The sequence below is a fragment of the Thunnus thynnus genome, chromosome 9 (assembly GCF_963924715.1).
Source record: "Thunnus thynnus chromosome 9, fThuThy2.1, whole genome shotgun sequence".
Classification (NCBI taxonomy): Eukaryota; Metazoa; Chordata; class Actinopteri; order Scombriformes; family Scombridae; genus Thunnus; species Thunnus thynnus.
In genome coordinates, this window is record NC_089525.1 from 28277409 (window position 1) to 28298866 (window position 21458).

The 21458-nt window shown below is 38.9% G+C and overlaps 2 protein-coding genes across 3 annotated transcripts; one reads left to right on the plus strand and one right to left on the minus strand.

Annotated features, from left to right (window-relative positions):
- Positions 1–2143: 2143 nt before the first annotated feature.
- On the plus strand, positions 2144–6385 carry lbx2 (ladybird homeobox 2). The gene is made up of 2 exons (XM_067599958.1): positions 2144–3224; positions 3994–6385. The coding sequence occupies exons 1-2, from the start codon at positions 2900–2902 to the stop codon at positions 4455–4457; spliced, it is 789 nt and encodes a 262-aa protein (XP_067456059.1). The 5' UTR covers positions 2144–2899; the 3' UTR covers positions 4458–6385.
- A 3454-nt stretch (positions 6386–9839) lies between these two features.
- pcgf1 (polycomb group ring finger 1) lies at positions 9840–20958 on the minus strand. Of its 2 annotated transcripts, none has more exons than XM_067599960.1 (9): positions 20826–20958; positions 17485–17590; positions 17209–17361; positions 16924–16995; positions 16274–16379; positions 15417–15459; positions 11742–11825; positions 10312–10392; positions 9840–10022 (listed from the first exon to the last, which is right to left on the minus strand). In XM_067599960.1, exons 1-9 carry the CDS (start codon positions 20910–20912, stop codon positions 9972–9974), a joined length of 783 nt encoding a protein of 260 aa, XP_067456061.1. In that variant the 5' UTR covers positions 20913–20958; the 3' UTR covers positions 9840–9971. The 2 variants fall into 2 exon arrangements, with proteins under 2 accessions (XP_067456061.1, XP_067456060.1); XM_067599959.1 differs by having other exon boundaries at positions 11742–11828; positions 20826–20955.
- Positions 20959–21458: the final 500 nt, after the last annotated feature.

Consider the following 21458-nt stretch of genomic DNA (forward strand, 5'->3'; position numbering starts at 1 on the left):
ATCGCTCCCCAAAAAGTGAAAAATCTAATGATATTCGCTTTAAATGTAACGCGTTACTTTTTTTGGAGTAAGATGCCTGCTGCTGATAGGAGGTAAAAGCGAAGCGAATCATCCAATTAAATCCCCCCAAGAGCTGATGATTGATGATGTCAGCTGCTCTGCTTCTAATTAACGTTTAAATTAAGTCAAAAGAAGAAGAAGAAGAAGAAAAAAAAACTTTCAGAGCAGCGCTGCTTCACTTCAGGCCTTGAAGCCCATTGGAGCATTGTTCGGGGAGGTCTTAAGATTTTCATGCTTAAACCAAATTTGAGTTAATAATCGACAGCAGCGCGGGTCCTGATGCTCTGCAGTGCCTGGTACACTTTTATCTTCTGGGCATTTAATCAATAAAAGTAAAATAAACAAAGAAACAAACAAAAACAGTGTAAGTTATAATCAGATGTGACCTGGATAATACAGGCCTGCCTGGAAGATACATGAAAAATACCTAAATCTAGAGAAAAGATTGAAGATTATTTTTTCCCTCTCTTATATCACACATCTGTGCTAACGAAAAGAAAAACAAGTATGATATATCTTAACACATATCTGCTATTTCTGCAGAGACAGTAAATCGTTTGGACTTTTACTTAGATATTTTTAGTATTTTTTCTTTGTGTGCCAAAGATGCGAAATAAAAACCTACTGCAACTACAGTCTGACTTGCAGCCCCCCCTTCAAATCTTTGATCTAATTTGGGATTCAAATGTAAAAGTGTCAACTTAAATCACAATCGTTGTGATATTAATATCTACTCAGAGCAGACTTATTTTCAGTTGCCTGTACTTTTATCAAAACGAAGTTTCTGTCCAAATTCCCAAACTAAATGTATCCCCTCAAACTCCTGCTTGTTATGGAGAAATATATATTCAAAGCAGCCACAAAGGGTGGACCTCCAAGGCAGCTAATAGAATTACCTGCTGTTTTATAACTCTGTCCCTAAACCAATGTCACCATATGCTCCTGTTGGCACAAGACTCTCCGCAGTGGCTTCCTGGGCGGCAGGCTTTATCCAAATGGGTCAGAATAAACTGTGCGTATTTCAAACGTACTAATAAAGCTTCAGGGTTTGTTTTATTCACCCTCTGGGTCGTGTCAGCAGTTGACAGACAATGGATCAGCTGCAAAATTATGGGCTACATGTTTTTTTTTTTTCTTTTTTGATTGTTTTGTAAAATCATCACAAGAAACGTTTTTAATTTCAAGAAAAAATAATCTATGTGTTGCTTCTTTTTTTATTTAAGATCATATTTTCATCTCAGGTGTTTTGAACCATGCTGCCAGCTTCAAATGTTTCACACATCCCTTTAATTTGACTTAGAACAACAACATTGATATTTCGATCATTATACAGTGTATCTCTAATCTCTAAAACGCATTAAAACGAGTATAGGACCCACGTGGAGACAACAGCCGAATGTGTGAACTCTGACAAGCCTTAAATAAAATAAGGTGTTTCCTCTGAACACACGTACCTGCTGCTCTCCTCGGCGTCCAACTCGTCCCCCTTTTTTCTCTGTCTAATCCGTTTCTCTTTTTACATCCTAAACCTCCTTCAGCAAAATTCACACTCTCCGTCCTCAGACTCTGAGCCGCTGCACGGCGTCACCTTTATTAGCCGCTTGTTTCACGCTACCGCATTAAATTACACTGTAACTCCGGATTTTACCTGCAGGGTCATATTGACGCACGGGCAATCTACTGAGGAAGAGTAACCGGCTTTTTTTTTTTTTTTTTTTTTTTTTAAAAAGAAAAAAGAAAAAGAAAAACGTCAAGAACCAAAATCAACAAACACCATAAACAATTTCAACTCTGAAATGTATTTTTTTTATACTTCTTTCTTTCTCTGTTTTTAAAATCTGAAGAGTTTCTAGTTTCAGTCATAGAGGTATATATATAAAAAAAACACTATGTTTACTATATCTTGCTGCCATCATTCCTATCATACCTTTAAACATTATTATCAAAAGCAGGTCACTTATCTCCTTTTATAAAGAATAAAATGAAAAAAAAAATCCATCACCTGTTATGTTGAACAACAACCTGAGCAGCTTCTGTTTACTTGTAGGCAGATCATTTTAATAGTCTTTAAAAATTCTGTCTGTAAACGTGCTCATTGTGGCTATTTAATGCCAAATTCCCGTGCAACACAGTCCCAAATGCGCTCATTACGCATAAAGCTGTATGCGTAATTACGCACGAAAATAAAATGAATATCACGGCTGGAGACCATTGTTGGCTCGGTGTTCCTCCAAATTTTTCTATAATGAAAAGATGTTGGTGGCAGTATTTTAATGGCCATCAACTCTCTCTTTCTAAAAGAATACACCAGCAGACGGAAACAGATGCATAAACATTTCAGGGCATCTTTCTCCTCGGCAGCAACAGACTCCTCCTATTCCCCACGTCCAATTAGTTATTATGGTCCGGCCCTTTAAGACGCAGCAGCGGGTCAGCAAGTAGTGTAGTGTTTCTCTAATTGAACTTCGCCCAATCAACAATAACTCGTTAGTAGTCGCTTTCTTTTCTTGCTGCTTGAGACAGCTTTTTTCCCCTTGCAGGGATTCACCCCCTCCAGTCTGTTACTTCCTAAAGATCTACATGGAGCTTGGCAGAGGAACTGCGACTCTCTGAGGGGAATACAGTGCGGCTGCCTTCACAACTACGCCCGAAGCATGGTTATTTTGGAGGAAAGCTCTCAGGCGAGCTAAGTTGTGGCATTCGGCTTTTAAGTGTCAAAATATAGAGGGGATCTACGAGAACCGCCGAGCACCAGAGGAAACACTTGTGGACGCTTAAAACTGCCATTTGAATGAAATAATCAACTTTTTTTTGCAAGCAGCGATTCTTCGGGACTGCGATGACCTCCAGTAAAGACATGAAGGCAGGTTCTGTGTTGCAGTCCAGCGGCGAGGAGAGGAGACGGGCTCCATTGGACCAGCTACCACCGCCAGCCAACTCCAACAAACCTTTAACGCCGTTCAGCATTGAGGATATCCTTAACAAACCCTCGGTAAAGAAGTCGGTCGCCAGTATCTGTCCGCCGAGAGTGTTAGAGAAAGTGACGGGCTCCAACTCGGCGAGGAACGGGATCACCACTCCCTCCTCGCCGCTGTGCGCGCTGGAGGAGCTGGCCAGCAAAACGTTTAAGGGTCTGGAAGTCAGCGTTATCCAAGCAGCAGAAGGTAAATACTAATCAGCATGTCGTTTTTACCTTAAGTATACATTTTTAGGAAGGCAGAACAACGACTGTTTTGAAGGGTAGCACGCGCAAAACATATCAGACTCAGATCACTGCTAGCTGGGTTTGTTTTGACCTGTGGTGCGGACACGCTAGAATACAGCAATGTGTATAAAATACGAGATAAGAGGAGGAAAATGCAGAATTTACGCAGTGAAATGTACGTGCATATAATCTCTAAACTAGCAGAACAAGCTCATATACTTCAGTTTACATGCTGTCAAAAAGTCAATCAGCCATTGTGGCCTACTGCATGCATTGCTATGTTGGATAAAAATGAACATACTTGCAGATTAAGTTCATGACACATTAATATTGTATATCTATGATGAATGCTGGAACAATTATCTCAAAAATCGTAATATTTTGTGAAATTGTTGTTTTGCACAAAATAGAGGAAATCTGCCACTGGAGGAATAATTTTACTCGTTTTTGAAATGCATTCATTTTTGTGAATCTTATGACAGCGCCTGAAATATTAGCTCGGTTTTATCCAGAGAGGAGTCTTGATTAAGCAATGCTCGACAAATTAGTGTCGTTGCAAGTGAAATCAGGTGGAAGGAATATAACATTGTGCTTTAAGGTAAAAGACAAAGCCAAGCTTGTGAACCGATGACAGGCCTGTTGTGCAGTGCCCTCTGTTGCTGCTATAGTTTTGGGGGAAAGTGACCCTTGCGGTTGTTTTATTCCTATTGTATATTTTCTTCTCCAAGGTCGTGAGCATGTAAACGCTTTCGGACAGAGGCAGACGTCGAAAAAGAGGAGAAAGTCGCGGACGGCCTTCACGAACCACCAGATTTACGAACTGGAGAAGAGGTTTTTGTACCAGAAATATCTTTCTCCGGCTGACCGAGACCAGATCGCTCAGCAGCTGGGGCTCTCCAACGCGCAGGTGATCACTTGGTTTCAGAACCGCAGGGCCAAACTCAAGCGGGACCTGGAGGAGATGAAAGCGGACGTGGAGTCACTAAAGAAAATCACCCCACAGACCCTGCAGAAGCTCGTCACCATGGAAAACATTGAGGAGACCCAAGGCGGGGGCCCCGAGGCCAGATCACCCAGTATCTCCCCGACCTCCCAAGGACACCGGGCCTTCCCACAGTCCCCCTCCTCATCCAGAGACCAAACTACGGATGAATTCTCGGAGGACGACGAGGAAATCGAGGTGGACGATTGACAGTCAGGGGGCCTGTGATTTTCATAAACAACAACAAAAAGAATATTAAAAAAAAAAAGGGGGACATTTTTTTCCCAAACTTTTGCACGGATATTGACAAAAAAGGAGAATACGAACATGAACATTTCAGGAAATGTTTTTTTTTTCTTTCCCTCCTCCTCTTTTTTTTTCTCCATTTTAATTTATTAATCGGACTTGTAAAGCCTTCCAAGTCTATCATTTAAGTTTCACCGAAATATTTGAGGAATATCTGGTTTCCTTTCAGGCAGACCAAACTGTTATGGTACAGGAAGACTGAAAAATTGTGTAAACATTTTAATATTTCACATTCGTTTTGAAGGGGGGAGGGGAGGGGGGGGGGTGGAAAATTGTGCAATTATTTTTTTTTTTGTTTGCCATTTATTCGCATTCTTCTATCGGATCTGCCAAATACTGACCCCCCCTCCACCCCTTATTTCTTACCTGCACAGCCCGTGTTAAGTCCACGGGACAAGCCCAAACCCCTGAGTGGATGTGTCAGTCCATCCCACATCAAGTGTAAAATGTTTGTTTTTTTTTTTCTTTTTGTTCTGAGCGAAAGGTGTTTCTGCAAATATGCAGGCCTGTTCGCCAAGCAAAGGAGGCATCACTATTAGTATCGACATGCAAACTTTTACACGCTCTGAGTTCTGTATATAGGTCAAACATCCTATGCGATAATTTTATTGTAACATTCTATTTAATCAGCATCTATGTAAATAAAGGTTATATGATATTTCAAGAAGCTTTGGGCGCGATTTGGGTGTGTGATTTTGCATAAGATCATGAAAAAATGATCATCTAAAAATCTGAGGGATGACACCGAAATGTGTCGTTATATAGGAATATTATGATTAGACCGCAAGAAATGTGATTATAAAGGGAAGCTAGTGCATTTTAAAGTCACAGAATTTACTATGGAGAGCCACATGTGCTATTAAATACCTAAAGGGATATAATATACGTGTTAAGGTGGAGCTCGTTAAACCTCTATAGGAATGCTACATCATTATAAATTCTCATTCATTTGCTATAAGAATATTACAACCAAGGGGATTTGTGATTGGAGATTAACAACATGTATAAAATATTCATTCTAAAAAGCTGCTCTGCTTGGTAAAAAAAAATGGGCCCTTTTGAATAATTGGCCTCTGCTTTCAGCCTTGAAGTGCCGTGACTTCAATTAGCAGCCGTCCACTGCCATTATTCCCATTCTTTCGCTTGGCTTTGAATACATCTTGACACAAGAAGGTCCCGGTCTGCTGCAGTGTTAAGAAAAGCTTGCTCCCACCCATGCGCCATATGTTTTCTTCCTCCTTCTATGAATCGTCTTTAACACAGCTAGTCGACATGATTGATTAGGTTAACCCGCCTTTGCCTTACATAAAACAGCTTCCACCGAGCCGTGGGCAATAATGGCACGCATCTGCCACTCTCTTGACTCCGGGTTTGTTTGGAAAGAGAGAGAGAGAGAGAAGAAAAAAAAAAAGTCTTCCATGAATAGCAAATGGGTTAGTGTGAGGATCCTAATGAATAAACCTCAATGGGAGGCGGTGGAAATGAGACATGCTGCTGCTGCTGCTGCTGCTGCTGCTGCTGGCCGACCATTTGCAACAGTTTTGTAAGGGATCAAGAGTTTGGGGTGTGTGTGTGGTTTAAGTGTATGAGGCGAGCTGGGTGGGGAGTGTTATAATAGATATTCAGTTTAAAATAAGTAAAATCTGTGAAATTATTTCCTTCGTTTTCAGTATAAACAGCAATAGACTATTTTATTGCCACTTTTTACGCGCACAAACGCGCTGGAAATCTCTCGGGGGTCATGCTGCTCACTGATCTTATTTTATCCTTTATTCATAAATATTGACAGGCATTATTTATTATTGTCGAGGCGTCCTAGAAGATGTCATAGTTAGGGAGAGAAAAAAAAGGACATCATGTTGTTCTTCTAGAGTTTCAAGAGACAGACACTGATTTTTTTAATTTTTTTTTTAATATCTCAAACTGTCTTCTTCACTCAACCAGCTCTCTCTTCTTCTTTCTCAAAGTCTTAATCTTGAAATTAATATCATAATATAGTTTATTTGGAAGGCAACTCAACCTGGTATTTACATAAACTGATGCACATAAACCGTAAAGGAAACAGCTGGAATCAGGCTGATTGCTCGCTTTCACTTTGCTTAGAAAATACAGATATCGAAGCTGAATGTGAGACTAAAAGGAAACTAAAGAGCTTGTTAGGGCGGATTTTTTTTTTTTTTTTTTTTTTGGTGGGTATAGAAACAGAGCAGGCTGGCGCACACAATAGAAGTAATCGGCTGGAATCGTGGAGGTTGAAAAGTCAAGTAGGCCCTTTATTAGGGAGCTACTCCGGACTGGCAGGAGGAACAACATAGTGGATGAAGCTTTGAATAAAAAGTCAGTGAACAAATGGGTGAAGTCCTCACTCAACCTTCTAATCCAGCTGTAACGTCTTAGATTAAAATAACATTTTCAGAAACAAAATAACACATTCAGTGACATGTAGCATATTAATTATGATTAATACAGGCCTTATATTATGTGGGATCACTATAATAAATAGAGCCTATATTTTAAAATCTCAATAGCATCCCCATGAAGTCCCTTTGGAAGGTTCATGTTATTCTTTTAATTTAAAATGTAAGGATATATAACATCATATGGGGTGATTTACCAGCTTTACTATTAAAATGTGATTTATTATTATTATATCAGATTTCTGATTTTCCACATTAAATTACTGCATCAATAACTGATTCATTTTCACAGCCAGATTATTGTCTTGAATTGACTGTTTACCTCAAAATGGCATAAAAGCTAAAGTCCCAGAGATGATTCACACACACACACACACCAGCAGTCAAGTGCGTTTCCAAAATCACAGATTTGACATCTGTGATACGACTTCACATGCTCATCTTTCCAATGTATCATAATGAGGAAAGTTAAACCCCAGAGATGCCACGAGTGACAAGTTGCAATCTAACTGAGCCCTCCAACAGCAACCTAAAAGTCTTTATTTTGGCTTAAAGGTCACAACTTTAGGGGATTATTGTTTTTTCAACATAAGAATGCCCTGAAGGGACATGCTCAGGCTATATAAGAGTGACAGGGGGAAACCCATAATATGCATGTATGTGTGTGTCAGTGTGTAAGCGTTGCTGCTGACTGGTGTGAAGCTCTTTCAGTGAGAGTATTTTATTCTTCATTTAGAAACACGGCCACAGGGGACTGATTTGGAACAGCCAACGGTTTATATTAACTTCCAAGATGATATCAAGGTTATCGGGGAGAAATATAAAAATATCTTCTCTTCAGAAACAGCAGAATTTGTTTTTTTAAAACTTAAATTCAACCCAACACTGTCCTTAAAACCTCTGTTTACAGCTGCCTTATTCCATGTTATTGACCTCTGCACTAAAATGGAAAACTGTTCTGCCCTTGATGAAGACGTGGTCACTGATCATATGAAATATAAACTCTTATTTCTCACCTTTGACCTTTAAGACACATATACGCCAAGTAGTATCATTTGTCTGAAACAAGTACACAAACCAGCTGCTTTACCCGCACAATACTATCTCACTTACACAGATTTATCCAGCACGTTTAATGCATTACACTAGAGTATTTTGTCCATGGGATATTCAAGAGACTAATAGTGCAACTCTGTAAAGTGCTGCTGAAATGTTCTGGCTGCTGCGGTGCAGTCTACTTAGAAAGAGTAGAGACAGAATAAGATACAAGGCTTGTATATATTATCAGCCAGTGTCAGGTTATCAGAGTCTTTCCTTTCACTCTGGACAAGATCACACACATCAAAGCTCGCCTCCTGCCCCTGATGCCTGAAAAGTGCCAAGTGTGCCACCTAGTGACAGTGTGGAAGGCTTGACTTGTAATTCCTGCAACAACAACAGAAAAAAAAAAAAACAGAGCTTGTTACAAAGTGAGACAGTGGTCAGTGAATTTCTGCAAAGATTAAGAGCTCGCCGGTCTGGACGGCACATTTTTGTTTTCAGAATTCTTGAACAGAGTCAAAAGTAGCAATTCTTGTGAAGACTTTATAGTGCAGACTGCACATAAATTCTTCATGCACAGCTTTCCTCATAAGCTTCTAAAAAGTGCAATAAAATATCACCACAGTTAGTATGTCACATAAACATTTAAAAGACTCGGTGGAAGGCCAGTTGGCTTAGTTGCGTTTGGATTTCGGGATGGCAAATATGCTGTTTAAGTCAAAAAATAAATCCTCCGGGGAGAGATTTTAAGTTGAGAACGGCCACAAAATCAAATCCTGGATGCTTTGATTAATCTAACAAAAAACTATAAGAAATACTTGATTTACAAATCCTGGAGCAAACCTGCAAATCTACTGCATCTTGGGATGGAATGAAATGGCTTCAAAATAACAACAGCGGGTCATGTCAGAGTCCATATTTTGTGTTTACACTTACAAAATTATTGTTCACTCACAGTCCCCATGCACCCTGACAGAGCCTGGGCAGTTTTGTTAAGAAGAAACACTGTAGTATCCACAATGTGTAAAAAGCTGATACAGATCTACAAAGGTCAGGGTTGGAACCGCAGCCACAAATTAGTGTTGGTGTTTTATATTTGTACTTAATTCACATCAATTTGAAGAGTTTTCACTTACAGTTTTGATTGGTAACAGTAACATAAACAATAAAACACGAAAAAAACTCCAAGATATTGATGATAAAAACGTGACAGAGAAGAAGCGTATCAACACTCAACATATTTTGTTCAAGTGTGAGTAGTTCAGTTCAGTTTTTATATCTTGAACGTGACTTCAAGACCATGACATCATATTGAATCATCGCTTGTACGCTTCAGATGATTTTTAAAAACCGTACGGGGTAAACTTGACTTTATTTTCCTTATTGAATGTTAAATACTGCGGCACCCATTATGTTTCCAATCAAGATACCTAACGTATAGTCTCTGCTTTGTTTCATACTTCTTTTCTCTCAACAAAGCAAAAAAAATAGCTGATAAGTCACTACATTAAAGGCATCATTAATCACGCTACATAATGTTACAAAAATAGGTTGTTTTGAAAACCAATAATTTCATTATTCTTTCCGAAGCTTGCGTTAGGCAAGATATCCAAAGTATAAGAAACTACTGAGGTATTAAAATTAAGTGAAACTTGAATAAAACTGCAGTGAGTGCTAATGTCAAAACTAAGAAACAAACATATGTTAATATTACAAACCAGTCCAACAGGAAGGATCATCTGTCATATGATACATACACTCTTTATGTGTTGTTCAGGTGTTGAAGTGTTTCTGCATAGCTATACGTAGATTAAAGCAATACAAACTATTATTTTTCCAAATTCAAATTTATTTTCAAAAATACAAAACAAGGAAAATAAGTATATGTACACAAACACTATTAAAATAGAATATGTATTGTACAAAATATGTACAGCTGTCGTCAGACTGAAAACAAGTCCTATCTTGTCCTTTTGTCCTTGATGGTGTAGTGAAGGACTAATGGTTGAGCCTAGGGAGAAAAAAAAAGATTAAAATATTACATTTGGGATGGAAAAATGTTACAAAACTATTAGTTACAAGTTAATTCTCTTTACTATGTCAAATCCGACATTATGTTACAACTGTTTACACCATCATTGGCTTTAAAGTTTATTTGAAATGGTGTAGAAACTAATATGAATACAACCTAATAATTCATTTTTTCTTTCAATGTTAATTAGCATCAATTAACTTTCTCCTGATTTTCCAATTAAAAAAACAGCACAAAGAAAAGCCCTGCAAGCGTGGCTGTACCGTACCTTGCCAAACCAGTGTGATAGCCATAACCGTTTCATGGTCATGTGATCGGGAAGAGACTCGTTATTGAATAACATCTGGACCTATAGGGAGACCACACAAACAAATGTGAAGAGAAATCTGAAAAGGAACATCTGCGGAACCTGTTTGCTGTTAGTAAAAGATGGGATGAGGTATCACAAATACTTCAGTTTGTCTTGATTACACTGTCATTTCATTTCCTGCAGAGCTGAGCGACCACTGAAATGCAGCTGATATTGACAAATTTGGTGCCTGGGGGATTATTTTTTTCACAGTCATTAGGGGTCAGCCAATCAGATATCCGCATCTTACGCCTGGTATTAACATGCAACCTGTATCCAGATAACTCATGTGGATAAGTGAAAACACATGTTAATACAAGGTGTAAATGCACGAAGACCGCATTGGGATCGGAATGCGATTGGATCAGCCAGACCACATTTGGAGGCGGTCAGGTTCGAGTATTAGTGGTGGCTAAACGTCTCCCCTTGCAAAATATTAATGATGTCCATCCACGGCATTCAGAAGGAAGGTCACTTCCCATGACCTGGGATGCACTTTGTTTGTTCACAAGTCCGCCAGCCCCATCTGGCTAATTTGCATATCAAGAACTGATTACAGTGCGGACACAATTATAATGACAAGATTTTAATACGAGGTGAATGCAAACGTAAAGACCCATTGATTGGATATCATTACCCAGATACTGTATCCAGATCCAGATCACATGTTAACACCAGGTGTAAATGAGGCCTTGGATTGTGTTCAGTGAAAATTTTTAAGACAGCAGGAATTTAAATCTCAAGAAGTAATTTCAGCCAGCACTATGCAAGCAACAACACACAACAATAATACTTATGTGAGTGTATGAGGCACAGCCTTTAAAGCATGGCCACTAACCAAAAGAAAAAAAAAAATAGGCTGTCTTCAAATCATCATCCAGCTTTTCAATTTTATTTACAGTGAATTTAACCCATGGTTAGATTCATTTCACCAGTTAGCTGATTATGTAGCATAAAGCATCAGTGTTGCCAAGGTTACCTGCAGGTTACCTAGGTTAATATATGTGTCTTGGCACTGACATGAGAATTCTGCTATAATAGTTGACAGAAACATGGTTTCCCAACACATGATACAGAAGGGTAATCTGCTAACCAATCAAAAATGATTTTCCATGGTATCTCTGAACACAGAGCACAGTGGATGCTAAGTGTTGACAGATTATCTATTTCTTACATATATCATATTTGGTGAAATCTTTAGCTGATACGGCCTGATAAAAACTGAATGAATGTCTGCTGACTTTTTTGATGTTACAGAAATTGTCGGGAGCAACACGCTGCTCCTTACTTTGATATAATGTGCAGCGTTAAGTCTAATTTCACATAATCAAAGAAGATTAGTGACTGACCTGGTGTTTTTCCACGTTTAGCCGATGACAAAGCACTTTCCGTAGGTGTCTCACTTCCGCTCGGACAGAACAGCGCACAAACTTCTGCTGCAAAGAAAATGGTCAAAAAGTAAAGTTTAGATGTGCTGTATGATTAGACACTTCGAACCAAAGACAGTTCCTATAAATCATGATCGGCAGTACATGTGTATTTCACTGATCCAACTCTTCCGGCCACCAGGGAGCTGGTTAGTGGAATATTTCTGGTTGGGTTTATATTGCCGGTTAAGAAGCACAGACTAATCCATCATTTAACAGGCTACTGCTCCGAGGAAAACACAACTCATTTCACTTTTGAATCTGCCGCCAACTTGCCCAGTATAAAAGTATCACCAGTGAAGGTAACTTATTATTCAGAGATGTAGACTGACAATTTTGCTGTTTCAGATGAAATAAAAAGCCTGCCAGTAATAAAGGTCTCATTAGTTTAGCTTGAAACACTAGAACTACAGGCTGCTGCTGTTTTGAATTTAAGCACAGAAACAATCCATTTTTTAAAAAAATGTCCTTCCAACATTCAATGTCACATACTGCAATAAACTGTTCCGTAAAAAAATATGACTAAAAACCATTTCAAGCAAATAAGAAAAGTAAACTAGTGATGAGGAAACAGCATATTGTAAGGGTGTGGCATACTCCCGTTACAATTAGATTTACAGTGACCAAAATCCTAGCTTACTGCTGGAGGTTTTCCTGTCCCAACTGACTTATAACACACTCTCAAGTTATCGAGCTGAATTTCCCCTTTTCCCTCTGAATGCAGTGAGAGGTAGTATTTTCTTTAAAAGGTGAGGCAGAAGTTTCTTTTACTAAATTTCCACTTCAGGAAAAACTGTGGATTGTGATTGGACATGCTGCAGGGGGGGGACACTGTAACAAAGGTTAAGAGTAAATTCAAATCCAGGACACTGCAAGGACCGTCCAGTCATGCTTATCTATTTTATTAGTGTCACTGGTCAGATTGGTCTGAGGAGCCAGGAATGGTGATGGCATGTCCCCATTACATCATATAACTTTAGATACAAAGTGGTCAAACAAGGTGAAGATGGATGATGATGTCTTCATGCTTTAATTAGTCACCAGATTACTACGCAAAACCTCCAAATTCACAACCACCCTGTGACTTTCCACCGGTTTTGAATATCTCCATATTAATGTATGACTATATAAAAAACACAAATCCTCTTTCTGCATTAGAAATATATAGCTAAATGACTGAGGAAGTTGTGCTCTTCACAATTTGCAATCATAAAAACATCTAAAACAAACGTTGAAATGCTGATATGATGAAAGTCCATCAGCACCAGAAATAAATCAGTTAAACAAGGCTGCCCTCTGCTGGTCGATCAAAGTCCTTGCAGCAGGTGTAAAAATGCTGGTTGGTTAGTGTGGATGCTGTGTGTTTTAGTTAAATTGTTCCCTTAATAATCTTTGTTCAAAGTCTTGATTCAGTCTAATCTGGGAATTACGTAATCCCACTTCCCTTGTTCCATACATCTGTCCCTCAATAAATGGGCCTGTCACAAGGATCCAGCCACATAAGGGAAAACCCCAGAACAAACTGATTAAGTAGGTATTGTTTAGTGAGCAGTGTCTCAAATATCTTCACATTTAAATTGCCAGGACGTATATTTGCATGTAGAGGCACGAGGAAAATTTTTAAGGATGGATATACTGTACAATGCCATGCAAAAATCAGTGTGATGTCATCCATCGCTAAGGAAACTACTGGCATCAGTGTCATCTATACTGCAATTATGTTCACATCAAATATTTTTTTATAACTGTCTTTATTGTCCTTATATGATAGATTTGTGCAGTTTGCCACAAAGAACAAGAGTTCTGTAAGTTTAACATTCATAGGTGAAGTGTCTGTATATTAATTTAGAGAGTTACAACTTAACTAAAAGAATTTAAAGTATTTGGTTCCTTACGCTATGTTAAACAAAGTCTATGAAGTATCTGTTGCGACTACTTGACCCAGGCCTGTTTTAACATAAATACACTGCTCTGTGATGTTTGGTTTTTGATCTTTTTAAGTCCTACAAGTCGGCACTAAATACTACAAACAGTGAGTCGACATCTTGGCCCTCTAGCTTTAAGATGTCAGTGAAAAACACAACTATCCTCAGTAAATCTTCTAATATTGAGAACATACTGGTTTGGGTGGAGAAATAAAGAATGATTATATGCCTCACTGCTGTACTTCTCCCACTCACTCCTCACTCAAACTGGAAATTGTTCTTGTACGCCATTTTAAAGGCCGTCTCAAAGCTCTTACTTCTGCTCTGAGGAGAGAGGAGGGATCTCTGAGATGCCATGAGAGAGGATACACGAGAGTAGCCTTCGATTGGACGCGACGCAGCAGCTGATCGGACTGATCTGATACATCACAACATCACTGAGTGGAGACAGATTACAGATAAAACTCAAGTGTATCACCCTCAAGTTTTATATTTTATTTGTTTTCTGATTACATCATTCCCATTCAGTCACAATCAATCCCCAAACATCAGGTTTGAAATGAGTTACATAATTTCCATTTCCCCTGAAACACTTAGCCTAATTGATTTCCAGTGTTCAAATGACACTTTAATCATACTCTGGGTTATTAAATAATGCATCCACAACCAGAATATCAGTAAATACAGATGCAAATAATGAATAAATAATAGAAATGCATTCTGCAAGTATAAATGGTTCCTGTGCCTCTGAGCAGGACATGGTATAAATACAGAATGCAGGTTTTTATTCATGTGCAGGTGTTTGTTAAACAGGTAACAGGCTACAGAGAGAAAACAGCTGCTCTGGCAGTGATAACTCTGCGCCTTTATTATTAATAGCACAGTGCACATGTGTGCAGACAAACTCCATCAAAAGTCTCTACAGCTGTTAAAGCCGACTGACAGCTGATCCAGCTGTGATCAGCTGCCACTGTCATCAGAAACAGACGTCGCTTCACATGACGCTTTAGAGGAAAAAGACATAATCTCTCTAAAAACATATTTCCTCGTTCCTCCTCTCCTCGCTTGGCTTCCGCAAGACTTAAGTGAGGGAAACGTGGACGCAATTAAGAGACTTGAGATGTACCCACTGTCTCTCTTTCCCCCTCCTTCTTTCTCTCTCAACCCAACTGGTCAAGGCAGATGGCTGTACACCTAAAGCCCAGTACTGCTGGAGGTTTTCTGGAGGACTTTTTCCTTGCCGCTGTCGCCAAGTGTTTGCTCATGGGGGAATGTTTGGTCTCTGTAAATTGAAGAGTACGGTCTAGACCAGCTCTATGTGAAAAGTACCCTGAGATAACTTCTGTTGTGATTTGGCACTATATAAATAAAAATGACTTTTGTTCTGTTAGGCTTCATCAGTGGCCAGAGTAACCAGCTCTGAGTGCTGGATTCTGCTGTTGCTGCAGATGTCACTGTGCCATGTTTTTGCTTAGCAGTTAACGGTGGAAAATTACTTGTTAAGGCTTCAAAAATGCACCCCTGGAGACATGTTTCCACGGTTGTGAAAATCTGTGAGGCAAGCTGCTTTGAAAGCATCTATAACCAGCTCAACAATTTCTATAAATACACAGACTTTTACAGAAATACAATGAAAAACCCATCTGCCAGAGTCTTTGGCTATGTGACTTACCTGGAGAGTAAGTTTCGTCTTATCTTTTCCAGCAAGTGATGAACTGTACAGATAAAAGAGAACAGACAACATGTATAAGTGTGTTATTTTAGACAGACATTTAGAAGAAATACATCATTTAATAAAAATCGGAGCATCAATCGCAATGCAAAATATTGTAAAAGTGGAATTTCAGCCAGGAAAGGTAGTACCAAGCTAGGAAGAGATAGCACACTAGCAGTCCTTTGTCTGCATGTCAGTGAGAACGAAGGGATTAAAGCAAGAGAAGACTTGTAAGCCTTAAAAGTTGTACAGCAGGAAATGTGTACAATGTATTGAATTAAGTATAATATGAATTTTAAACTGCTCTATGCCTGAAATCAGGCATGGTGCCTGAGAAATTTAACCCCTGAGAATATGATCACAACATGAGGATTTAATGGAGACTAATAAAAGTAAAATTGATTTCACGGTGCAGAGGCTTGTGGCTTTTACTTTTGTTTTCTATGCTTTCTGTTCTAAAACTGAAGTTTAATGCCAAAGCAATTGATAATAGTTCAGAATGGAAAAAAAAAACATCTAACCATCTGTTAAAACTGGAACAAGTTTATTTGAAAAGTTTTGTTGACTATAACCTTTCTTTTAAAGGCATTTGGTGACTATTTTCAACATGTAACAGATTCTACAGGATCCCTTGGACAGATTTCTTGGCCAAAGCACTTAAAATGTGAAATCCTTTACATGCATTACACTGATACACACAGTGCCACCACAGTAATGGCAGATTCTCTACTTCCACCTACAACCCGGATTCATCTATAAAAAACACACACAGATCTCTTTAAAATGTATCCACTAGCGAGAAAAGTAATACTTACCTTAGCCTTTCTAAACACAGTGAAACCTGCTCATCATATCTGTAGAAGTGGGCTTTTGAGTGGTCGAAGCTTGTGTACGGTAAACCTGTAGAATCTGGCATAGCATCTGGTGAGGAGAAAAAAGGTTTAAATTTACAAATGAGAGTAAACATCAATCACTGTGTTGCTGACTGGGTACGTTACTGAGATGCGGTCTATCTGAACTATTTCATCATAAATATATCTTATATAATGGTGGTTAACTGTAACTAGGTGTAAAGTGCAGACCAAAGACAGGTGCAGCTAAAGTCTGATACAATATGAACAATACGTTGGTTTTCTTGCATCAGTAAAGACATACGCAAGGTAAAAATCTATGTCATATAAATATATGAATACATTTTGTTATTTCAAAACTTAAAGCACTTTTAGAACTACCTGCTTCAGTTTGTCAGTGGACTGAAAGTACATGGAGGGATAGAAATAAAGATGATAAAGTGTATTTGGGTCCTAAGTCTATTTGACCACCAAGAAAAAAAATCCTCTTGGTTGAAGTGTAGTGCAGAAACACCACAGGAATGAAAGTTTAGCACCGAATATGTCAGACAAACAGTAAAAAATCATCAATTCCCACTTAAATCTAAAACTTAATCACAGACAAGGAAACTTACCGTCTCCAGCAGGCTGAATGACTCTTTCTAACCCGCGTGACTGATAAAATTCCTTTATTCTTTTGTCTTCACCTGTTCAAATGTGAAAACAGATAATAATAATAATTATATGACAGGAACTGACAAAAATCAAACTAGTCTACTGCTGTTAAAGCAACAGTTTATTCTGTCAAAATGACATTTTCTCTTCAGTTATTACTCTGAATTTCACAAGCACCCAACATTAATACTGTCTGTAATGGGGATTTGTACTTTAGGTTCCAACTGTTCCTAACACTGACGTACTTTCTTGTAGTCCAGGCACCAGTTTGTAGACAATGTCTTGCATCACTCGATCCAGTTTGAGGTTGAGTAAAGGCTGTGTTTCATGTATTTTTATGTTGCACATTGGACAATACTTGCTTGTTTGCAGATATTTCACAATGCAGCTTTTGCAGACTGTAGAGCAGAAAGAAAGACATTTCATTCCCATTAGGCTGGTAACAAAAACAGCAGAGAGACATTTATTTAACAAATGAGTTGGAACAAAATATAATACTGTTCAGCTCAGCTGAAACTCACAAGTGTGCAAACACTCTGTAATTGTTGTGGCATCTATGAAGTAGCCCGCACAAAGGTAGCAGACAATGTGTTCATTCAGGTCCTTGATCTTCAGCTTGACCTCCTCCTGTAAAGATAAACAAGAAAGGTCTTATGTTTTATATGTTTTAAAGACTTGATTTAATCTTTTTAATAGAATATTCTAAACTTTAAAAGCTGCATTTTCAGCTTTCTCCAGAGCGTGTGACTGTATCCCAAGGTGCCGTAATTGTGTAAGGACCTTTGGACACACGATAACAAGTGGTTGTATGTGGGTCACGAATGGGTCACATGCTGACACCTGAGCAGGTTCTACTCAATGAAGAAGGCAGTGGGCTCCGGTCCACCTTGGAAAATGCTCGTAAATGATCGCTCAGTTTAGAATACTGTGTCACAGAAAGGTCAAGAATGACTCCTGATCTTTAATCTTCATTTATACACCTGACAAACCACACATTCTCCACACTGCTTCCCACCCGGGGCACACATTCACACTCAACTGAACTTCCTTTTTTTATGTATTAGTTGAACTTAAAAATTAAAACCAAGGGACCAAAAGACAGTGACTCTACAAATATGTGAAAACTGTTGGAGTCAATGCTCTCCACCTCTTTAATCAACAGGTAAAACTACTTTAAATTGTGGCTTCTTTTGCTGCAAACTGGACAAGCAGCCAAACTCCATCATGATATCGAACAATTTTCATGACAGATCAGCGAGTTTGTACACGAAACAATGTGATCACTGGTTGATATATGAACCTTATCAACTTTTCAAAACAGCACTGATCACCAGTATGTCTTCTGAATTTCTTGACTGGGATGTAATCTAACTTTTCCCCAACTATGTACAATATAGAATCTGTGTCTTTTTAAAATTGCCTTGTGTTCATTTTATATCTTATATTATTGCCTTTGTATGTCTGAAATAAAGCACTATCAACTGCCTTGTTGTTAAAAGGTGCTAAACTTGTCTTTCCTTACAGAACATGCTGCTTCACAAACACTGAATGAGATTTTATGTATCCACTCACACTTATATGCTCTCTCTATATATACAAACACTCGCACCTATGTCAGTGCACACACACACACACACACACACACAGAGCACTTTATTAGGAACACCTGTGCAATCTATTGCAATCCGATACAACACCTCTGCCATGAATTCATCTTTTACAAAGCTTATACATTTGCATTTTTTGTTGACATTGCCAGAAGGGTGATAATTCTACTTTATGATGATTGTAAAAGTAGAGTTTATGGCAGAGCTGTTGTATTCAGTTGCATTAGACTGCACAGGTGTTCCTAAATTAAGTGCCCAGTGAGTGCACATGCTTGTATATAAACATGCATCTGTTTTGTTGGGGTTTTTTTGTAATCCTGAATCTGTATGTCGTTAGTTTGTTAAGTTGTTTTAAACTCAATTTAAAAGCCTAACCAGGGCTTCTACATTTGTATCAACACTTATTTTAATTGTCAGAATTAGAATCAGCTTTATTGGCCAAGTATGTTTATGCATACAAGGTATTTGACTCTGGTTTCTAGTGGCTCTCAATGTATTTACACACAACAATGTTCAGGAAAACACACATGGACATACAGCCAAACCAAGAACAACATGCTGAGCAGAGACATGTAAACATAAACATATCACTGTTATGTAGTAGGTGAAAAAGAAAATAGATATATAGATATAGACACAACAAATGGACAGCAACATACAATGTCTATATACAGGTCAAACAGTTTCTGTAGACTGTAAACAAGGATATCAGTAACTTAATGCAAAGAGTGCTGAAATAAGTATTGAATGGGTAATGTAATTACTTATATATATATATACGCACACATATAGTGAGTGGTTATGTACAGTACATGCATGTATACAATGTTGGATGACTGATTTAATTGTTCATAAGTCTGATGGCAAGAGGGAAGAAAGTGTGCCTGTCTGGTTGTTCCATATAAATAAATAAATACATACAAACATACATACATATATATACTTGGAAAAATCCTTTCTGCCAAATGACCTGGTTCTAGTGCCATATCAACATAGGTCTGCCCCTGGCCAAGTGCCTCTGAACACGATGCTAAATCTCCACCAGCTCCAGAGGTGCTGCTCTGTAGCTGAGCTTGACCTTTGACCTCTATGTGGAGGGAAGGATGTAAACAGGTTTTTCCTACAAAAAATAATCATCTCACAAAAACTAGGCCAATTGTGAACGGACAGGGAACATTTTGACAGCAATTGACCGGGGTTCAAATCTGGTTTTCCGCAACTGGGGTCAGTTCTGACCAAGATTTCGCTGCAACAGCAAATTAAACGATTCAAAAGAAAGTCATGTTAGCTAACTGCTGCTGACAGCGTCGTGTATTCACGTCAAAAACACACCGTCGTTACTTTATTCAAGAAACAGCGGAGCGCTGCTGCCGTTACCGGTGTTTCGGGTTAATTAGTGACCCTGTTAACTGGCCTCTGTCAACCGACTGCGTCCATGGTTGCTCGTCAGTGTCCTAAAAGCATTAAATGGTCTTAAATTGAATGTTCAATACAGTGTATATATGCTTGTGGTCCTTTTTGTCTTACGTTATATAAATTAAATGGTGTCGCCAACATGAAGCATTCACATTTCTTCACTTATTTTTCTGAAATTAATCTTTTTTTTTATAGCTTGTTCGAGAGACCTGACCCACATTCAACTAACGTAACGCTCACAAGAGAGGATATAACGTTAGCTGCGCTGCCAACTTATATGCTCCGTTTTATTCCCCACATTTTAAGAAAATTGCGAATCTTCTCACTGAGCACAATTTAACTTCTGTAAATGTTTAACGTTGATAATAAACACAGTTGATAAGGTTTTTTTTAATTATTATTATTAGGACAGCTACGTGTTCTGTTCGTCTTTTAACGGCTGCCGTCACTACGACAACCTCGACTCAGTCGCCAGTTAACAGGGTCACAAGTTAACCCGAAACACCGTCCCAGTTCAGTCACATAACGGCTGAACTACACGTGAACTCCCGGTTGAAGCGATGAATACAGCTGAATATGTGGCCCAAACTCTGCTAGATAACAGTCAGTTAACGGGATTTCAGCACGCTGCTTCACCGTTAAGACAGAACAACACGGGTGGACTCCCGCCGTGTGCGCATGCTCACACACGGTTCTCTTCAGCATCGCTCTCCATCAGCGCCGCGGAGACGACAACGATCTCGCGTTTCGTGCGCGTGTTTAACTCGTCTCCGCCGCTGTTTGACTCCCCGTCCGCTTCTAGCCCTGTGCGGACGGGCTCGTAAAACACGGCCACTCACCTCATTCCTCAGCGGGTCCAGTTTGTAGACGGACTGTAGCTGATTTCGTAGCCGCATCGCTATGGCCATCGGACCTTGCTCCGCCATCTTTGGGAATTATGCTTACTACCGGGTAAACCGGAAGTGGAATTTTCTTCAAGCTGAAGGAGGCGGGCTAAACAAACAAGCTTAAGAGGCTTCCAGCTGTCTTCCATATCCACAGTATTCAGATCATTTACTTAAGTGAAAGTATAAGTACTGTCGTCTAAAAATACTCCATTACAAGTAAAAGTCCTGAATTCAAAATGTTACTCAAGTAAAAGTACATAAAAATGTACTTAAAGCCTTAGTTCTCAGAGTGGGGTCCAGGGACCCCGAGGGGTCCCTGAGGAGGTTCCAGGGGGTCCCCAGCAAAAGGGGATTCATTTATTTTCACTACAATCCAATCCATAAGTAACACAATGACAGAATGTATGACTCTTTTGGTCATGGGTTTCATACACTTTCTTGACATGAGGAAGTTTGAGAACCACTGACGTTAAATATCAAAAGTAAAAGTACTCATTATGCAGACTGGCTTCTTTTAGAGTTATTATAGTATTTTATATTATTTCTATCACTAACAAATACATGTAGGAGCATTTTAATGTTGTA